This window comes from Scaptodrosophila lebanonensis, unplaced genomic scaffold (genome assembly GCF_003285725.1).
Source record: "Scaptodrosophila lebanonensis strain 11010-0011.00,11010-0021.00 unplaced genomic scaffold, SlebRS2 tig00000001-arrow-pilon, whole genome shotgun sequence".
Classification (NCBI taxonomy): domain Eukaryota; kingdom Metazoa; phylum Arthropoda; class Insecta; order Diptera; family Drosophilidae; genus Scaptodrosophila; species Scaptodrosophila lebanonensis.
Window position 1 is genome coordinate 12997683 of NW_022060529.1, and position 22215 is coordinate 13019897.

Consider the following 22215-nt stretch of genomic DNA (forward strand, 5'->3'; position numbering starts at 1 on the left):
CACAACAACTGCAACAACAACATTGGGTTTTTAATTGTGGTTGGCTGACTTTTTGTTGCTCTTGCTGTTGTTGTTGGTGTTTTATTGCAATTTGCAGTTTTCAGTTTGCGCGTGCTACGTGCTTTAAATAAACAAACCAAATAGCAGCAAAAATGAAAAGCAATACCAACTAATAAAATTAATTTATATTTATTGTTTATTTCTTTTTTTTATATACATATGTATGTATATGTATATATTGAAGCTGCTTACGATGCGTATGCTTGTTGTTGTTGCTGCTTTTGGTGAATGCGGAAAATTTTCATTTGATTTTCGCACGGTATGTTGCTATTGTTGTTGTTTTTCTGTTGTTGTTGTTGTTTTTATTGGGTGACTGCGTGCGCTTAGCGCATTTTAATTAATTTTGCCTCAACATTTTTTCAAAATTTGTTGTTTTTGTAGCAATTCGATGCATTCGATGCTGACTGGGTTGGTACTATTGCAGTTCTTGTGGCTGTTGTTGTTGCCGTCGGCGCATATGCAGGTTAAAAAAGTTTATTGACTTTTAGCGCCTGCATTTTGTTGTCTATTTGTTTTTCATTTGCTGGGCTAAGTATTTCCCAACAACATCCACACATACACACACATACATACATGCATGTATCAGGCGTTGACGTTGCAACAACATTCGCTTGTCGAATGGCATGAATTTGAAAATTACGAGCATACATACATGTGTAATATATGTACATACATACATACACACATACGTATGCATACTAAGTACGAGTATACAAGTCTGTAGAATGCTCTAGAACGGTCAACGTCGCCATCGCGGTTAGCCAAGTTCGCAACCCAATTACGCGCCGCTGCGCTTGCGTGCGAAAATGTTTTCGAATTCGACTTCCCTCGAATTTGTTTCGATGTTGCGCATGCGCCCCAAAGCCAAAGACCAAATGCGAGACTAACGGCTGCTTGCACAAAACGTGCGCACCAAATATGTTGAAGCTGGCGCCTTTTCGCATTCGCATTCGATATCTTTAAATTACAAATTACAAATTACGAATTGTATTGTGCAAAGTTTGCCTCCCCATTGTGCATTAATAAAACTAACAACAAAATTATGACATAAATTTTGTGTTTAGAGCAAAAAAATAAAACAACAGAAAACAGCGCATTAGCTGCCGGTCGCCGGTAGCCATAGATGGTGATGTTGCAATTTGTTAACGGCAATAGTTATACAGCTAGTGGGCCCGCATTTCGATTGGCTTGCCGGTCATTGATCCAACGTACTCACACTAGTACATAGATACATATGCTCGTACATAAATACAAACGTACAAAAGCGAACATCAAACGTTAGCCCGCACATTAAGTAAAAATTTGTTTTGTTTTGAATTGACTTGACTTGGCCTGAAGCCAAGACAAAAATGGTAAAATGCAAAAATGCCAGCCTATCTCTTGAGCAGCTATTGTCCCAGCGGCCCTCGTTATGTCTCCAATTCGACTTGAAGAGACCCAGACACACAGATAGCAGTAAAATTATGCATATTGTTAAGTTGTGTGCCAGCGCGAATTTGTGATTTTTACTGCATATCTATTTAACATAAATTGGCACCTTTCAATTGTTTATGTTTACCTGCTTGTTGACTATATTATTATTTCATCTTTTTTGTCGGCTATACTATGTAGTTTTGGCCCGGTTTTTTTTTTTGTGGGCCTGAAGTGTTTGTGCGTATTTTTACCGCTCGCGTCATAGTGGTTTGCCTAGACCCAACTAGGCGCCGTTTGACGTAGTCATCGTCAGTGACCTTTGCAAAATGCTGATCTTGTTTGCATTTGTTTGTTGATTTGCCAATTGGGCAGTCTGTTTACTGCCGATCGGTTGCTATGTATGCTGGAAATTTCTAGATGCATACTTGGGCAATTTCCAAGTGAAATCTATAATGAAAGTTGTAGTTTGACATCGGGGCGAGCGATGATGAATGAAACGCATTTGTCGGGCTTGGCTGTGGCTGCGGCTGCGGCTATGTAATTGTATATTTAATATCGCCTAATAAATACAAATCTCAATGACATATTTGTACATAGCAAGACATTTATTTCATTCATGTGCAATGAAGGTGACGATTCAGATTTGAGTTAATTTACATATGTATTATCTTATTGAATACTTGCAGTTAAACATAAATCATGATGTCCACAGATTATTCAGAGATGATTTTTTTTAAAATGAAATTCAATTCAATATTTTAGACGGAACCGGAACCAAAATATATATTTTCTAAGACCGAAAACGGTTAATTAAAACCGAAACAGTTTCGGTTCTCATATTGATTTATTGTTTTATTTACCAGCTCCCGGGAAGGTGAAATAATAATGTTTAAAAACACAGCACAACCAAGAGCTTTTATTTTGAAGATAATTTTTCAGTTAAAACCGTTAATGAATATAAATTCAATTCTTAGACCGTTCCAAAAGCGCAATCAGAACCGAAATATATCCCTCGTTTGTTCCTTATAAGCAAATGTTATAGTTATTTTACAAAATAAATTGTTCACAGCCTATTTCAGCAAAACCTTATTGACGATACATATTCGTATGTTTTAAAATTTATAATGTGTTGAGCTAGGCTTGATATAAAATTGTACATGGAGAGGTCGATTTTTATGATTCCGGTAATTAATATTGTTTGAATGATTTTGTTTGGAATTAAATAACTTGATTTAATAAATTGATTTACTCAGAAAAAAATTATACTTTCTGTGGAAAGAATTAATGAAATGAGCAGAACTTAACATATTTTACATGTCCTATATGTATATATATGTTTAAGAATGATTGTGAAATAAAAAAAACATCAGAAAACAAAATCACTTTAAGTGGTAAGGTCTTGTATAAAAGTTCTTTATTTCAGCATAAAATTTATCACATTAACTTAATGCTAAGTGTGTGTTTTGAACACCACAGTAAGTACAGCTGTGCGCCTTAGAAACTAAACCATATGATGAATGACATTACAAAACTGTATAAATATTATTTTGTAAAAAAATCGGTATTTATAATTATATGATTGTGATGGGCGTAAATGTAAATGCTGCCTTCCCAGCTCCAGTGGAAGGGTCTGGGAAAAACACGCGCCTTTGGCAACGCTGGACCCTCAACGAGGTCGATCAGCAGAGGATTCTCCACAACCTACATGCCTTCGCAGGTGGCCATGCACTGCTTGTAGCTGGGGAAGTTGTTTTCATTGCCATCACAGCCGCCGAATTTGAACTCGACGCACTTCTTCTGCTCCGGATCGTAGCGCCAGCGCGGTATAAGGGCCCGACAGACGCCCTTGCGTGCTGGCATCAGACAGAACTGCTCGGGATGCGTATTGCGACCGGTGTTGGCTACCTCGTCCAGTGAGATGGCGTCAAAAAAGTCACTCACATCGTCATACAGATCCATGGGACGCGCTTGGCTTGGTGGCACCGCCAGCAGCAGGGTTAGGGCCAACAACAATAGACCGCCAATGCCCAAGACTTTTAATGAAGGGGCGTACATGGTGGGCTGGACAATGTTCGTTCTGCACTTTAAACACACACACTCCAACAACTTGCAATTGTTTGTCAATATTCGACGCGAGTTTCGGGTTTCTATTTGCGTTTTCTTTCAGCTTTCTTTCACTTTCGACTTCTACTCGGGACTCTTGTTCACCTGACGGCTTGCGGCAACCAACTGATTGCATTTCAAGAGTTGCTTTATGTTTTATACAAGGAACGTGACTGTTGGCTCGCAGCGTCAACGCCAACTATCGATCGCTCAGCTCGCTATAACTCATTTTTCGCCCAAGTCGCTCTTGTTCGATTTTGAACCAAGCGTTGCCAGATGATTTGCAGTATTCATTTTATCAAAAGTAACCGCCGACTTGAAACTTTTGCGTAGCCTTACAAATATATTTTTGAAATTGTAAAAGTGATATTTTCAGGCTGATGATTTATTAGTTTGGGGGTTACATAAAATAAATTATTTTTTTCTGAATCAATTTTACAGTTATTATTACAATGACTCACATTAATGTGTTGGCTGAAAATTTTGTTTTCAATTTTGACATGTTTATTTAAATCATATTAACAAGCCATACATTTTTAATAATATCTGATGCTGAAAACACGTATGGAAATATCAGTGAATGAAGTGAATTTTAATAAAACAAATACTCAAAACTTATATTATGGATTGGAGTAAACGATTCCACACATTTTTTGTTTTTAATTGCAACTTTATTTAAAATTAGTTTAATAAGTAATTGCAAGTCTTAAACTTGGAAAAGTGGAGCAGTTAGTTACTACAAAACAGTATATCAGCATTTATATCCCTTTTCAGTCTTGATTTTACATTTTTAAGAATTTGGTAATTGCCTGTATTTGCTCAAATGTATTACACATGTATGTATATAATAACATATGTAGATAAAAATAAAAATATTTTATTTAATTTTTAAAAAAGTTTCTCCAATCGACTGGATGTGCTAATGAAGTTATTGTAAAACCATTTAAATTGTCTTAGATTTTGTATTCTGTAAGTTGGATGGGCTTTTATTATCTATGAAAGTATAATGTTTCGCCGTAAAATATGACTATTTGCAAATGTGTTTTGCCATAAAGGCTTACGCTCATAAAACCTACAAAATAAAACAAATTAAAAAAGGGTTGTAAAGTTAAAGAACGTGTAAAACACTCTTTGCATGTATCATGATGTAACGTCCACTTCAAGAGTGATTCGGGTGTCTTAAATATTTTAAGTTTGTACTTTGGCAAAATATGATGATTGCCTCTGCCTGCCACTTTATAGAAATATATCGTGAACTTGGCTTATAAGAAGAAAACAGAATGCGGCGCTAATAAAATAAACAAGTTTACTGTTGTTGACTCATTTGAGAATTGTCTGCTGCAAAGTCGTTGGTGGCCTGTGGACTTTCCTTGCAGTGTTATCTCTACCATTGCTCCTGCCGCGTAGATCCGTGCGCATGGCAAACGTGCAACAGTTCTCCAGGAGTGCGAAAGCCGTGGAGTTGTAAGCGCCGTCAGCGCCAAAGACATTAATTTGTGCAATTGCCTGGGCTGTTGCTGTCGCTGCTGACTGTCAGCCACGCCCACTGAGCGGGCGTCAAGGTAACAGAAACGCATGAGCAGCGGTGGCAGTGTTGATGATGCCGAGGATGAAAGAACAGCTCTTCGTCGCTTTCTTTGTGGCCATGATGAAAATTGCATGAGGTTGCACTTCGCATTTTATGCTGCTGCTTCTGCTTCTGCTGATGCTGATGCTGCCTGCTAGTGCCTGCTTTGGCGAATAGACGAAGATGTTGCTTTCGCCGCTATTGCTGCAACATCTCGTTCCCAAGTTGCAGTCAAATTTTCATTTTTCCGCTCACGTATTTCGATTAAATTCTCATTTTGGTCATAATTTTGCCGTTTTTACGTTTGGTGTAGCATTAAATTGCAGCTCCTCTTGAGTGTTGCCGTCTGCTGTCTGCCATGGCCAGTCGCCGGCGGCAAAGTGCGCCTTTTTTAGCGCTCTCCAGTTGGACACGTTTTTTATGTGCGTGTGCAGTTATCGTAATACTCGTATCAGGTTCGAGCAGGGGCGAGATACATTTAGAAAATTAAAAGTTTCCGCGGCTATTTTTTTTTTTTTTTTTTACCGTAAGGCAACTTTGCCAATACAAAGCTGTGGGTGTTTGGCTCTGTCTGTTTCGCATTGTTTTCTCACATAAATCAATTTGGCACGCAGTTAGTTGGCAAGTTTTATTATTGCCGCATAAATCCGTTAACAAACGACAAGCACCTGATGCTTACAACAGGAGGTGGATGTGTACATTACTACCAGGCATCGCCTGTGTGTGTTTAGCTAATTCTGCCACACTCATATCCATACATACATACATCATCTTTCGCACACACACACACATACAGAGAGAGAGACACACGCACACACACGGAGCCACTCATATGGGGCACACATTGGCAATCTAATGCACGTCACATTGGCAAATTCCCTATGAGCATTGAACTGCGGCAGGGCAAGCTTAACAATAAAGTTTTGTTATGTGCGCGTAATAAATTGAAAAATAGTGCGCAGCACACACACACTCACACACACACAGCCACACATACACGCACTTGTACACGTGACATAGTGTGCAGCATGTGTGTGGCGATAAGATAAATGTTACCCTCCAGAAGCGCGAACTAAACGTTAGATGCGCCGCACAGACACGTTCAAGCTGAGCAGGAAATCTCTGCATACTTTTAGGCAGCACAGAAGCTACTAAATCTTATTCCAAGCAAGAGCTCTTCGCTCTAAAGCCATCAAACTAGGAATTATGTTTCGAAGAGTTCTTTCTTTTATCGTAATTTTGATGCAGAATTATATCTATATTTATTGTGCACTCATTTTTAAACAATTTTAAACTATTACAAAGCGTAGTATTTCAGAAAATTGTTCTAAGCTCAATTGCGTTTTAGATTTAGAGCGATTTTCTAAAATCTAGTAAATGTATTTTCTTGCACGTTTACATCTAACGTATCAACAACACGAGCACAAATTAAATACAATTTTGACAACAGACGCATCTGCCGGAGGCGGCGTTGGCGTCAGCGTCAGTGTCGGCGGCCAATAAAGCATATATTGGAATAATTCTGTGGCTGCAATGTAATTAAATTACTTAGCCTGGCTGCATGCGAAACATGGGGCGAACATGACAAAAACACGCAGTGCATAATCCTTTAACTGGCCGTCTGCGCCACTGGCCGGGTAAGGGTATGGGCATGGGAGTCAACGGCGGCATATTCCATAAAGCCGCCACAAAAACCGCTGTCAATATGCGGATTAACGCATCAATTACAAGAGCTGCCGACGCCAACAACATGGGTGTTGCTGCCGTTTTGCAATCGCTGGTCATGCAGATGGGCGTTTATTAATTTGCGTGCGCACACATACGTGAGTGTGTGTGTGTGCGGTAGTGCATGCCTTATGTGGAAAAAATGTCATTTATACAGTAATTTAATTAATTGGGAATTCAGAAAGAAGCCCCTTCTCAGCCACGCTCCTCACCACTTTACACATCCATATGTACCAGAGTATACCAGTAAATAGGGGTTTCCCAGTCTCTGGCACTTCTGAAACACAATTGTAATTTCATTTTAGTCGCACGAATTGACGGCCAGCCATCCAAACCATCCACACCATCCACACACCACCATGCGCCATTTCTATGAGCATTCACATTTATGCGCTCATAAAAACCCTAACGCCATCTAGTCAGGTCACAAGCAACTAAATTAATTCGATAATTGACTTCCACTCCTGGCTGGCTGGTCGGTCAGCTTATTTTTTCGTCGTCTACTTTTACGCATTCGTTATTTTGTCGCCCTTCTTGGCCCCTGGCCATGGCATTGGCGGCAACTGTTGATGCCGACTGTTGTCCTGGCTATTTGGGCTGCTTACTGCCGCCCTTTTGGCTGACTTCACGTTGGCTCGTTTATTTTTTTATGTGCGGCGCACACAGAACATAAAAACGTCTGTTGCGTGTTGCATATGGAAAATTGCCAAAAAGAAACTCAAAGGCAGAGCAAGCAAAGAAAGCGCAAAGAAGGCAATGGTTGGTAATGGCAGGACAGGCAGCAAAAAATTCTTAAGCGGAAGGCAAAAGGTTGTAGTTGTCCTGTGTTGGAGTAAATTGTGCATACAAGCATGGCACAAATGCTTTTTTTTTATAGTTGTGCAAGTGCATATGATTTGTTTATGGGCTTTAGATGAACTGAATTGGCAGTAAGAGCACGTGCGAGACTATTAGAAGGCACTATAGCCAACGTTAATCATTTGACTAATTAGGGTTGTTGCAACGTGCAAAAATTAATAATAAAGATATCGAAGTTGGACTTGTGCATCTGCAACTATAAGTTCTTTAAAGTGTCCACTGTTTTCCTTGTTCTCCTTGTCAGGCAAATTCGATTTTATTTAGAGCTCATGATTATTTAATTTGATCAAGTGGCGCAGCATGTCACATAAATTTCGTTTTTAAAATGTACTGAAGTTGTAGTGTCTTTCGGAAACGTAGCGAACAAATAAATGACATTTGTGACCAATGCTCTGCACACTGACACAACCACAGAAAATATTGCAATGTCTCTTAAGTGGACATATATAATACAATGTATTGTATTGTATTGTATTGTACAAATAGATTTTGCGATTCAAATAATTATATACATATGTAGTAGAAACATAAAAGACTATTGTTTATAGGCAATAAATACATACATACATATGTATGTTAATTTTCTGAGAGACTTGTTTTTTAATTTTTTATTTTTTTTATTGCGTATCGATGGCTGAATGATGTTGCGTTTTGTTTTACAATCTACCCAAAGGGTGGTGACAGACCCGACAAAGTATTTTGGATTAGTCCGGCAATAAGAGGCAAACCAGTGTTCAGTTTCTATTTGATGCTACATAACATTTCAACACCTTGGTCACTGAAAAAATGACCAAGCTAGCGAAAAGGCATCGGCGATAGATGCAGCAACGTCTTAGGCACAAATGCCCATTTTTATGAACAGCAGGTTCGACTGCTCGAAAATTGTTTGGTCTTTCTGCCACCACAGCTCTGAGTTTCAATGCAATTGCATTTAAATCACTTGGCCAGGACTGTGAGTCGTGGCCTTGTGCTTCATGTGCTGCTGCCGTTTTGTTGCGCTCATAAATTATGCAAAAATTTGCAAGGAAACATTTTGCTTGTATGTGTACATTATTTGTGTGTGTGTGTGTGTGTGTTTGTGTGTTTGTGTATTTGTGAGTTTGTGTTCTGTCGAAGCGTGTGCGCCATTTGTTCATTTCGAGACCAATAAAATGAAATGTTCTGAAGTAGTAAATATGCTGCCATTCACCGTGTGTGGCTCTCGACAAAAAACGTGTGGTTGCTGCTCGATGGTCGGTGGCTGGCGTTTGTTGCCGCTTTTGTGTCTGCGTCTGCGGCTCGTAAACTGTCGGGCATTTTGTCAGTAATTTTCTATTGCAACATTGCACATGATAGGATAGGGTTGGCGCTGGGGGTGAAGCATGCTTAATGAATTGCTTGTGTGGCAACCCTAGACGTACAAATACAAGTATCTATTTGAATATGCAAAGGCAAAAATGAGCAGAAGTGCATTTGAATAAGTTTACATATCATTTTATATTTATTTCGGGTCCAGCCGCTGGCTAAAATTGCAACAAAAGCATTAACTACAATAAATGCTGAAAAAGTTTAGTGGTAACATAATATTTTACTCAAAAGCGCGCAAGGAGAAAACGCGCAAGGAGAAAAGAAAGAAATACGAGTATAAACTACCCGAACTAATGGCGCGTGCCTTGTCATGTTTGTCCCTGCCGGACGACAGACATCTGTCCGAAAAGGTTTTTCTCTTTGTCATGTCGCATCGTTTTTGTTTTTAGTTGTTTGTTCCTTTCATTATTCCTTTTTTCCTTTCGCTAGAAGACATCGTGACAAGGCTGCATTAGGCAAAAAGTAGATATTGTTGTACTATAGCTACCAACTTTGGGGCGCTGCAAACTTTGAGGTAAAGACAATGCCCACATACATTGTAGGCATTGTACTTGTAGAGCATCTACTATACGTTCACAATGTATCGTTTATAGATATAAACGGCAGCTAAGCCGCAAAACTTTTCAATCTAAAGCGAGCTAATAACATTAGTTTTGTTAACTCTGCATGTTGATTATTTTCAATTATGCTGCGAAGCGCATTGTTGCATTGACAATGAGTCGCTCGTGTGTGGGTGGGCGTGTGGGCGTGTGTGCGTTATCGCAGACCCACACACTCGCAGGCACCACAGAACAACATACAGTCGGAAATAGGAAATGTTATTGTCGTTGCGCATACGTACGTCCCCTTGTACGGGAGCGCCTACGACAGTTTTGCAAAAGTTTCGCATAAAACAAAAATTTGATTTACATTGAAAATGTAACGTGGCACGCGCAAACAATGCCGGGGCAGGCAGCCCAGACTTGCGCCACATGGAGCAGGGGCCGTTGTTGAATTGCCAACAAAAACCATTTCATGTTAAACATGCGCAACAGCAACTGTAATACATACGCGTCCTCGTACTGGCAACAGCAAATGCTGTCAGTTGGCGTCGCATGTCGGAAGTCGGCGGCGCAGCCCATGGAGAGCTTGCACAATGGCTTGGCCTAGGAGCCAACAAGACTGGCAGGCAGACAACGCGCTCTTATCAGGAGCGAAAGCGCCTTGTCAAAGTTTTGCGTACAAAATGTCAGTCGCAACTTTTCCTGAGGTCTGAGGTGCAGGTATCCTATACAGACGCCTGTTGCTCAATGAAAACTCAATCAGTGCACTCGAGGTGGCAAAAACAAAGCGCCACCAAGATCAAATTTAATTCAATTTCTAGAAATTGCTAAATCAAAAGTGAGGAATATACTTGTATATATAATGTAATATATAATATACTCTTATACAGTACTCAGAGCATATTATTAAACTATTGGCTGCCATACCAAAAGAAGTTCAATACTAATTATGTAATGGGTATGTATATACTTCATATTTGAGCAAAAATAACTGTTTTTTATAAAAAAAATAAATTATTTACAACTTATTAAACTAGTATTCTGCTATCAATAGGGCAGCTTAAGCTAGTTGCAAGTTAATATGGAACACCAATATTGTCCATAGGTACACATCTATAGGAAACACTTAAATCTATGTAAATATACAATGAAATATTTACAATATGTTTAAATTAAATATGAAATTAATGTTATGAAATTCAAGGGAACTTGTGGGGAGACCCTTCGGGTGGCAGAAGGAGAAACGACTTTAATGGAAGAGAAGACATGTTGCCCGTTTTTGTTTTTGATGCAGATGAGATAATTTGCATTGATTATACTTCGAATTGGGAAATAATCAGTGCTGATATTTTCGCAGAGTTGATAAAGCAGATATGTATTCTATTTATTAACATGAAGTGCACCTCCACAGCTAAGCTCGCATTAATGTACAAAGAGAAACACAGATATTATTTCCCTAAAAAGAATAAAAGCGAGTCAGTCGCTCCAACATTTATATTATTATTAATTGGTAGAATTTTTAATTTAAAAGACGAGCATGCCTGGAAAAAATGGTCATGCTGAACAAGAAGGATTTTATAACACCCGTTTTCCCTTCGAATGCAGGGTGAGCAAGAACCAGAGGTGGGCTACCTAAGTATGTACTTACTATAATATCTGTCTTTTCAACAGATCTCCAAACGGAGAGGCACATCAGATCAAATTTCTCTACATTTGATTACTTTTATTAATATCCATATAGACTCTTCTCTTACATCTCGAATTAAGTAAGAAATTTGGCTAACAATGATTTGTGCTAGAAGACTCGAAAAGGGTACTCGTACTATCTACCTGAGTTGGATTTGTGCAACGCACTGGTGTCAAATCCATTCAATTCGAAGGCATTTTAAATGATCCTCAGTATAGAACTTAACTTCTTTCGCAATGCCCCAGAGTGTTACAATTTGTACAAGGGTTTTAAGTCAATCGATTTTGATATAGATATGTTTATTTTGTAACGAAACAAAACTTTGCTGGCTAGTCATGATCTTTCTGCAATTGTGGTGGACGCTGATGGTTTTGAGTGGAGGCAGTTCGCTGCCCACGCAAGAGGACGATGGCGAGCAGCTACGCAGCTTTCAGCGAGCTGTTGAGGATGCGCGGTTGGAGCTCCACGGTATTAAGCCCACATATGGCCAGATGAATCGGGAAAGTGATCAACTATTTCGGCACAGACGTAACACCATTGACGACATGCTGGCAAGTTTTGCTCAGCCGAATGAAGGTGGAACAGAGGATGAGAACAAATCGTTGCAAAACGCTGCCGATGCTTGGTTTAAAAATTTTCAGGCGGCTGCTGCAGACTCGGGCGTGAGTGCAAACGACAAGTCGGAGCGTGCATGTAAAAAGAATAAAAATACGATGAGTGACTACTCCAGGGCGATGGAGAATACAGAGCTGGCTAAGGTGAAGCAAAAGTACAAGGACCAGCCAGTGGACACAATGGTAATGCGAATGCCCACGGATCGCAAAGGCGGCTATGATGGCAACGCCTCCCCTTTGGACATAAAGCTAAATCGTATACAGCAAGTACTACATGCGGACGATTACAAGCCGCGTAAGTTTGACAAAGGAACTAACACGGAGCTAAGCGAAAAGAAATCGAATGCGCCTACATTCGAAGATGGCGTTGTGCCGGATGGCGTATACGAGCAAACAATGGCTCGACTTAACTATCCCCACATGCCACAAAAGAATTTTGAACCAATCAAGAACAATTTATCGCACGAGGCCAACTACAAGTTGTCCAAAATGGAGCAGGAAGCTTCGGAGCAGCAAAGCACAAAGATGGCCCGCTTTCCCTCAAGCAACTTGGACAAACGGAGTACAGGCTTTAACCCTATGAACGAAATTAAGTTGAAGACCAGTCATCGCCTAATGCGGAAAGGCTTGGGTCCATCGCTGCCTAGTAATGGGCTGATAGATAACCGACGTCTGCAATATGTCGATGATATGATTAAGAGGCGGGAACGGAACATGGCACTCGAACAAGAACAGCATGAGAGACAGCAGCAAGGAGAATTTGAAGATACAGGTATGGATCAAATGTTGCCACAATACGATAGCTTGGGTAACATGCAGACTATAGACACTATGCCAGACAATTCTATGGATTCTTCGCAGAACCCTGATTTTGAGATACAACAAGGCTATGACTTTCTGATGCCAAATTACGAACAGTTCAAGACCCCGACAAATCAACAGCTTCCCGACTACGCTCGTATTAAGCGTATTGCTGCCGACTTCGAGCGTTTTAAGCGAGAGCCGAACACCAGAGCCGACCTAAAATTGGAGGAAGGTAAAGAAGCTGCGCCAGCTTCCGGGCTCGAAGAACACGGCAAAATAGCTCCGGAAATAAAGGGGGAAATCGAGAGAAACGTCAAATCAGAAACTGACGACATCAAATTGGAAAATCCGGCCAAGTTGGAGTTGCCCATTAAGCTGGAAGGTAACATCAAGATAGAAAATGTGGAACACGATTCAGCAATAGCCAATAGTAACTCTGCGGTGAAGTTGGAGTCGGAAAGTAAGCTACAAGAGAGTGGCCAGGTCGAAGCCAACTTGGTTGAAAAAACGAAGGCAGTAGACAAAAATATAGATGGTGAAAGGAAGTCAAGTAGCAGTGAGCTTAATAATAGCAATGAGCCAATTTCTGGGCCTATGAGCAAAATCGAAAATGAAATCAAGCCGGGGAATGAGAATTTATCTCTGGACGAAGCTCATGCATGTGAGGTGGCCACAAAGACAGAGGACCATGAGAAAGTTGATTCCGAAGGAAACTCTGATGCTGCTATTAAGCTAAATATAAAACTTAAGGAGGACGTTGTGAAGCCAGTAGTTGAGGATTCCAAACTCGAGCACAAGGATGAGATCCTTTTATTAGGCAAAACGTCAGTGGATGCCAATACATCGCTCAATCCTGATGCTGTAGTTAAGTTGCTAGCAAATGAGATTTCCCTTAACGATAAGGAGCGTGGGAAACGGCACATCAGGCGGTTATATCGACGTAAGTTCCACCGCCAAAAGCGTTGTAGCTGCGATCAGGACAGTAACCAGGGAGAATGTGGGTCCTCGGTGCGGCGACGTCAACGTCGATCCATTGATGAGAGACGTCCAGAAAGTGAATCAAAAACAAAACGCATCGCCCGACCACTTGATGAATTGGACGATCATAATGGCAATCGCGTTCCTTTCGGCTCATTGGGGAACGGGCTTCTGACAATGCATGCAGACGATGTTGTGGCCCGTGAAGTGGAAGATTCGGGGTATCCGAAGCGACAGCAGATAGGCTATGATGATGATACGGAAGATGAGCATGACTGGGATGGATTTTCCCGTGGATACGATGAGAATCATTTTGTAAATGCTCAGCATGCTGTCCCCATGCTAAATAATCGAAACATCAATGTGATTCAGCAACAGCAGCAGCAGCAGCAACAACAACTACCCGTGCAACAGCAACCAATGCAACAACAGCAGCAACAACTACCCGTGCAACAGCAACCAATGCAACAACTACCCGTGCAACAACAACAGCAACAACAGCAACAACAGCAACAAACACAGCAAGCAGCACCATCGCATTTTAAGGCGACCTTTAATTTGACTAACTTTCTAAACGAGATCGCAAAGCTGCAGAAGAATCATCAGCCTCAGCAGCTGCAACAGGGGCAGCAAGGGCAACAGGGGCAACAAGTGCAACAGCAACAGCCAAATAACCAGCAGTTAAATATGAACCATAAAGGCAATCTTAATGCGAATAAGGTGCAACTGCCCAACCGCCAGAATACCATGTATGGTTCCCATCGTTACTTTGAGCCACTCTTCAACAAGGCCCAGCAACAGGGAAAGCAGCAGAATAATGGAAATGTAGCTAAGAAATTCTTTATCTTCAAACTTTCTATTCAATTTCGACCTTTCAGAACGCCTTTCAGCCCAATATGGTAGCCGATCCTTGCCTCACAACATCGACAGTTGCCACCGGAGACGTACAGCCGGCGTCGACACCTTCGTCACAATCATCCCCACCGCCGCCGTCACAGATGACTTCCTCACCCTTATCACCAACTACCATAAATCCAGACTGCATACCTTTAATAAATGCCAGCACGACTGCGAAGCCAGCCGGATCCGCCAGTAGTTTAGCACCGACTGAGCCCCATAATGATATGTGCAACAATCCGGACATGATGAAGCTCAATGTTACCGTGAACGCCACTGTCTGTGGAGATCCAAAGACCAAACAGTTCTTTGGCAATGGCTCGATTAGCATGCAGCCGGGTCTTGAGAACTCTGGCGATGACGACAGCAGCGACAGTAAGTATTTATACGTAACTCCAGAGGAATTTGCCCAGCTGACTGGTGAGGAGAGAGTGGCACGTGCGACTGAAGGCGCTGCAGAAAGCGATCCTAAGAAGTCCAAGAAATCTGATAAGCGTGATCGAAAGGCAAGAGGAAAGAAGCCGAAAAAGTCAACACAGAAAGATTCCAAAAATAAGGGAAAAAAAGCCAAAAGCAATGTCAAAGACCAAGAGGCGGTGGATAAGGATAAAGAAATTGCTAAGGAAAAGGAGAAAAGCGCAGCTAAAGAGGACAAGTATATGGCCGTCTGGTAAGTTATTTGTATTGCCATTGGCGCAGTGTTCTCTTCATTTTATTATCTTTGTTAGCCCTCCCCATCGAAGTGGCAGCGACGATACCATGAAGGAGCCCTGCTCAGACAGCTTTGACAAATTGATAGCGGGCAAAATGTCTGCCCAAATTGTAGAAGCTGTCTTTGAAATGGTTAACAATGATCCCAGCTTCGATCGTTTGATGGGCGTGCTTGAGAAGAATCGCAAGTGTATGCGCAAGAAAAGTAAGAATCTATATCAGATACGTGGCGATAGCAACGAGCAGCGTATGCAACAAGCCGAAGATATGATTAAACAAACTATGCAAGCCATCAGTGACATCATCGACAAGCAGATGCACCAACGTGCCTGTATTCCTCTTCGACCCGATCTCATGGAGTTTTACGATCTTATTGTCAAGACAATGGAGGAGCAAGAGAAATGTCGCGAGAAGCGGGAGGACTCATTGCGTGGTCTGGATGAGGATATCGATCAGGATGTGCAGGCACTGGATCCTAATAAAATCGAGCAAAAGTCACGAGTTGTGAAAAAGTTGTTGCGACAGTACGACGACCTTCCTCAAGAGGACCAGAGTGCAGTGGCCGGCGTCCGGGACGAGCTGCTAATGGAGCTTATCTATTTGCGAAAAATGGCAGATGCTGTCGAACGAAATCGTCGCAATGCTCAGCTGCAGGAGGTGCTGCTAAGGACACGTAACGATCCAGAATTTGAGCACAGTCTGTCTGAAGAGTACTCGCCCCGGTTCATCAAATTACTCAAGACAGCTGAACTGTTTAGGGAGCAGCAGCAGAAACCTATGGATATGCTCTGAGATGTTTCTTCTTGCGTTTGTTTATGTATATTTTATTTAGTGCAATTGCAAAATATCTTTAGTATCCTATAATTGTTAATCAGTTTTTTACAAGTATAAATAAATCGAGTTTAAATAAATAAATTAACCAAAATAATGCGTTAGGCCCAAATTGGCGCCAAAGTCTTTTTGTCCGCTCAGAGGGCCACTCATCCACTTCGAGGCGGTGCCTCCTAAATCCAGTCGGGTATTGCGATCTTGCGATTGCCAGAGATTAGCTCGGCCACCCAATTCCAGCTGCTTGCCAAAGCCAGGAATATTACTGTGTGTCAGACTGGCTCCATGCCCATTGATGTGCGAGTAGTCCAAGCCTGCGCCATTGCGTTCAAACTTAAGGCCGTTGGCGAGTTGATTTTGAGAGGCAAACGCCTTGGCATCCAATTTATGCACTCCATTGTTGAAAAGATTGGCGTTGGCCGATTGGGTGAAGCTATCCCGCACCCCGGGCGTGTGCGTCTTGGTGAGCTGCAGACCATGGCCATTGCTATATGGAAAAATCGATCTGGTTAAGCTAAGGCCGGAATATCGAGTGCTTGCCCAACTTACTTATTGTAGGCCAGAGTGCCACCGGTGGTAATGGGTCCCTTTCCTAATGTGTTGCCCGCGGCAAATACCTGTCCCACCAAATTGTGCTGTTCCGTGCCAATAGCCTTGGTCAGGTCCACTCGAGCATCGGCACCACCGGCAGGATTTGAAGTCAATGAGCCGCCCAACGATTGGCGTCGTACACGTATATAGGTTGGTGGCGGCGGTGGTGGTGGATAGTAGACTAGGTGCTGGGCGGTAACACGTTGTGGCATGGCCGTGGCAACGGCTCCGAGCACAGCAATGCTAACGATAATGGCAACAAATAGGTTCCTCATGTTGTATTGTACTTGTTCTGAGCTCTAAGCAGACTGATAATGCTGTTCGTGCTCGACAGATGTTTTATATAGCCGTAGCGATAATGCAACAGATTCTGTGCTGGGGTTCCCGTGCGTGCCAAGCGACGAGTGATTTACAAAGCGGGATCTTTGGGTCAATCTCATGCCCAAATGTCTGTCTTATCAGCATTCGGTGAATGATTAAAAATTGTGTGTTGTGAATAAAAATCCCACAGGTGATTTCCTCATGAAGTTTGTTCGCCCCATTATTTCTGCTGTTTCTGTTTCGAATATGACTAAGACTGTTTGCGCTTGGCCGGTCTGCGTTTAAGCCAAACCGGTCTTGGCAGAGAGTGAGAAAACTCTCGCTTAATTTATCGTTTGTAATTTTGTCTAAAAACTACTCTACGACTCTTTCATCAATTTTAACAATTTTTTATTAGAAAACACACATCGAGTAACATTTACTTGTAATAAAAAATCGTACGTTGATTAATTCTTAATCTCAGTCGAAATTCCATTTTATTTTTGTACATAAAATAATGAGTTTATCATTGGAGCATCGTTTAGCGCAGATTTTTTCGCATGGACAAATTATCAAAAAACATTGTAAGCAGCTGAAATTATACGAATGGCAGTTGTTGGAACGTTTGCGACTGATGTATCAAAAGCGTGAGAAGATGCTGCAGGACATCCAAAATCGGCTATTCTCCAATGAAAAGACAGGTCAGGCAACGAAGAATAAGCGCAATTTAAAAGCGGTTGCGAAAATGCTTCTGCAGTTCAAGAGATGGCTTTTACATTGGTTTAAATTCTTGTCTAGACAGCGACATTGTATAGCGGCAAAATTGCGGCAAAAGGAACATTTAAATCAAAAACTGTGCCTTTTACTAAAACAATTACAACGAGGACGAAAGGGCAAACATATCCTTTCTCGCTACATAGTCGATAAGTACGCAACAAAGTTTGACCGGTCTATTCGAATTTTGCACCAGAGCTCTCAATGCAGGGTCTTGAACAAATTGGACACAATGCTCGAGAGTCAGTCTGTCGCATTGGAAGAACAAATAAAGCAGCTGGAACATTGTAGGAAAATTATAAAGCCAAGAAGCCTTCGGAAAAAAACTGCTGACCAGGGAGGGAAAACAAAAAGCCAATTTTGGAAAGGCGAAAAAATGAAATCGACGTCTCCAGAAATAGTGGAGCGAGAGCCCAAAGGAAAGGTGGAAAAAGCTAAAGTTCTGAATGAAAAAACAAAGTCCAAACAGTTAAGAAAATCGCAAAAGTGCAAGCTCGGCATTAGAAAAGAAACAATTAAAACAGTTTCTTTGGCTTCATTTGTTTTTAGAAATGATGAAATAGATGAAAACTGTGCTGTTTCCCCAAAAAGCTCCGGAAACCATCTTAGCGTTAGCTACAACCCAAATTTAGCTGCAACACGTAAATCAAAATCTATGTCAGCTGGACCAATGGTTGGTAATTATTATTTGAAAACTATTAGAAGTTCCACTTCATGCAAAAGACTTGGAAGGGAAAGGGCAAAGTCAGAACCAACGCTACCGAATGAGAAAATTAAAGTTTTTAAAAATAAAAACAAAATTACGAAAGGTATAAAGCAGAAAAATATAACATCCAAATATAAATTAAAGAAGAGCGTTTCGGAATTAAACGAAAAAAACAAACCACAAACCAATAATGTTGTATTAAAGAGAAGCAGAGATTTTACAGTGGAAGGAGCGGAACAAAATTGTAAAATAGATAAAGAAAATTGTTTGAAAGAAGGCGATAACATGAAAGACCACAACATAATAACAGAACTTGTTGATATTAACGAAGCAAATGCAGCGCTGGATGCAGAAGATTTTAAAAATATTGAAGCTCTAGAAATCTCTGAAGTATCCCAAACGGCTCAAAACAAAACTAGCGAGGATCTAGAGGAACAACTTAAAGAGCCAATTGTAGAGACCAACGAGGCGTTCTATAGCAATAATGACTCCACAAAAAAGCAACTTGGGACAGAAGATGGTTTTGTAGATTACAACAATATCAAAAGTAAACTGATGGATTATAGCGAGAAAAGCTATGTGAAGACCTCCAAAATAGCTGTGCATAATACATGGGTATGGGGACCTGCAAAACAAACCTCAGATATGAATCAAATAGGGACATATTTTGACCCAAATTACGTTGATGAGGAGCTAACTTTTGATAAATATGGAAAGCAAAAGACATTGTCAGAAAACTATGTGGGTCTTAAAAAACGTTCGGTTATAAAGAGGGATCATCAAAACAAATGCACTCAACCGGAAAGTTTGGAAACTGCCAAAGTTGTCATAAATCAAGCAAAACACTTTACTTATACTTCGCGGATGAGAGGTATAACGCTAGTAAGTCAACTTGGCAGGGACTTAAAGCAGGATAATCAATTTAACAATGAGCTTCAGACAGACCAATGCTGCAAGCACAACAATTTTATGAAGCACGAGTCGATTGAGTCGGCGACCTTAACTTCCGGGTATTCAGCCTCAAATAGATTTTCCAATGCTGCACTCTCCGACTCTTCCCATTTCATAAATGAACCGCCAACTTTCGATTGCGAGTCACGTTACTCAACGGGTAATGTAAATGAAATTGTGGACAACTGGACTTGGTTTTTCAAAGGCAGAGAGAAAAGGGTCTTAGAAGCCAAGTTGAGATGTGAAATGAAAAAGCGCAAAGTCCAGCAGGGAGAGGGCAGGCAAACAGTGCGAAAACATAGGCATCGAAAACTTGACCAATTGTATTATGCTCCGCGTCAGACAAAGCGTATGGAAAGTATTCTGTACCTTAATGAGCTGGAAAGCTGTAATCATGTGGACGACAATAATACCTCTTTGCGGCTCAAAAAGAAAAGGCAAAACAAGCCGGCGTTGCCAAAGTGCCCGCGTTGCTGCATTAAAGTCGCCTCTGTGCCACCAAATTACGGCCAATCATTACCAAATCTGGACTTTAGAAATCCCACAGATGATAGTTCAGAGACACAACTATTTCATGAGAACGAGGCCGAACTATGTGCACATTGTGGCTATGGACATTCACAAGACAAGTCATGTCTACCCGAAATTTGTCTGGAGTATAGTTGCAGCTCGATAGATACAAATGGAAACTGTAATAGACGATGGCACCATGCCGATATATCAAGCAGTCTTGAAGAAAATTGTCAGCTCGTGCCAAATGATGACTTTCCTAGCGCCATGACTACAACTTCCTCGCAAATTTTAAAGGAGCGGTTGCTTAATGCAGGACGAGGGAATAACCCTATGCTCCTATGCGTGCCGCAGCGGCATGATCGATGTCGTTATGCCTCATCAGTTAGTCATCTTTCAGCTTTAATCTGAGCATTCATTAACTTACCTCAAAATGGATGTTATTCTGGCTTGTGGATATATCGCAAAACCTTTAAATTGGAGCTAGTTGTTTCCTAAATCTTTAATAATAAATTAAGTACTTGTGTAGTATGACATTTTAAAAGTTTGTATCCTTATATATATGCAGTTTTATAATCATTCTCGTGCAAACCAATCCAAAGAATCATAAAAACTAATATGTACCCGTCTTTGAGGAAAGGTGGCCCCCCCATTTGCTTATCGAAGTCGTTCCTAACGGACGTCGAAGCCGAGAAATGTTACGCTGCAAAATGCATTTATTTAAAGGTTTTAGATTATTAAATAAAAAGGCAAAACGGGGAAATTGAAATCAAATGAAATCAATTAGTACTAATCTATCTCTCAATATTTTACCAATTAAATTTTGGTAATTACTAGCAAGGAGTCTTCCTAGTTGTTCGTTTCTGTTCAAATACATTCTGCAACAAGTTTTCAAATTAAGAGATCAGCTTACAGCAAGGGACTGCAGAGCAGACAAATATGATTCGTTTCGGATCATTTGCAGATAATTTAGGATTATTTACAAATTCGGGATCTGGCCTTACAAACCACAGACTAAGCCCAATTTTCCCTTTGCTGTGGCAGAAGAGCTTTAAATGGGTGATGTGTGTGCGGGCAAACTGTTTTGGATCTGCAGAGGCAAGACACAGCAGAGCGAGTCGCAGATAAGGCGCCTGCCCTGAAACATTCTGTTTAAGTGCAAAATAAATTCAGGTAGCAAGTAATGAGTTTGCAACGTCTACGTTGCGCATACGCAGTGTGAGTGTGGGCTGTAAACGTTAAATGCCTGGCATAGCGAGCCAGTTTCATTAAAAATGCAGCAGCTCACACACAAATGCACTCACGTGATGCCTGGCTTTTAATACACTTGCGCCTGGAGCGTGTGCAACAAATTTTTGGTTAAGTTTTAAAGCTGCACAAATGCAAAAATAAAACTGTTGGAGCCATGTAATGGAATTTTATTGCCGAACATTCTATTTGCGTAAGCGAAACATGTAGCAGACATTTTCATAAACGTTTTTGCTCAGCTGCAGTCGACGGCAGGAGAGGTTTTTGCTATGGATGTGAATGCAGCATAAATTGCCGGAGATTGAGAATTGATTTAATTGCCACATGGCCACAACTTGCCATTACTATAAAATCGTACGAGTATTACTTGAAATGGGGGAAAGTTAAAGTAAACTTTGCCCAACTTCGCTCAGAACGAAGAGCTGTCGAAAACATAGCAATAAACATGAAAATTGATGCTTGTGATCAATCATTTCCCTAGGCTGGCACCAGCACACAAAAACACTCGAGTGGAGGATATGGCGATTTCATTAAGCTGGTCTTCAGACACCAGCGACACTCCACCAACCCGACTGCCCTGACACACTCCCCTCGCAGAACAGACTCGCATACGGGCAACCCAAGTCGGGGCGTAAGCTGAGACGTTTGAAATTTCATTTGCATTTTGTACAAATCGAAAATGCTGCATGGGGCGTGCAACTTTCCATGGCAAAAAAAAAAAAAAAAATAAATGAATGCGGTTTTGCGTCAGTTGCGTCGGTTGAGCGTCCCGCCCCATATCGCCCATCGCGCTGCTCAATTTGCGCTGACTGCTGTAACATTACCTTGTTTGCTCATGACACACGCCTCATGGCCGCCCAGCTAGTCAGGCAGGCAGGCAGCCAGCCATCTAGTCAGCCATTTGGCCATTTTAGTGGCTTCGGCATTGTCCAGCTTTGGCATTTCACTCACTTGCTTGCGCAAAATGAATTTCTTTGCTTTTGCTTGGTTGCTTGCTTGGT

General features: G+C 41.2%; 4 protein-coding genes across 4 annotated transcripts; 2 read left to right on the forward strand and 2 right to left on the reverse strand.

Moving 5' to 3' along the window:
- Positions 1-2939: 2939 nt before the first annotated feature.
- Positions 2940-3687, reverse strand: LOC115634149 (kunitz-type serine protease inhibitor textilinin-3). The gene has a single exon (XM_030531722.1). It carries the CDS (start codon positions 3526-3528, stop codon positions 3175-3177), a length of 354 nt encoding a protein of 117 aa, XP_030387582.1. The 5' UTR covers positions 3529-3687; the 3' UTR covers positions 2940-3174.
- Positions 3688-11583: 7896 nt separating this feature from the next.
- LOC115628742 (inner centromere protein A) lies at positions 11584-16198 on the forward strand. The gene is made up of 3 exons (XM_030524950.1): positions 11584-14523; positions 14577-15265; positions 15324-16198. Exons 1-3 carry the CDS (start codon positions 11638-11640, stop codon positions 16096-16098), a joined length of 4350 nt encoding a protein of 1449 aa, XP_030380810.1. The 5' UTR covers positions 11584-11637; the 3' UTR covers positions 16099-16198.
- On the reverse strand, positions 16103-17012 carry LOC115628757 (attacin-C). Its single transcript, XM_030524976.1, has 2 exons — positions 16684-17012; positions 16103-16621 (listed from the first exon to the last, which is right to left on the reverse strand). Exons 1-2 carry the CDS (start codon positions 16998-17000, stop codon positions 16222-16224), a joined length of 717 nt encoding a protein of 238 aa, XP_030380836.1. The 5' UTR covers positions 17001-17012; the 3' UTR covers positions 16103-16221.
- On the forward strand, positions 16772-20523 carry LOC115628750. The gene is made up of 2 exons (XM_030524963.1): positions 16772-16776; positions 18929-20523. Exon 2 carries the CDS (start codon positions 19061-19063, stop codon positions 20375-20377), a length of 1317 nt encoding a protein of 438 aa, XP_030380823.1. The 5' UTR covers positions 16772-16776; positions 18929-19060; the 3' UTR covers positions 20378-20523.
- The last annotated feature ends 1692 nt before the right edge of the window (positions 20524-22215 follow it).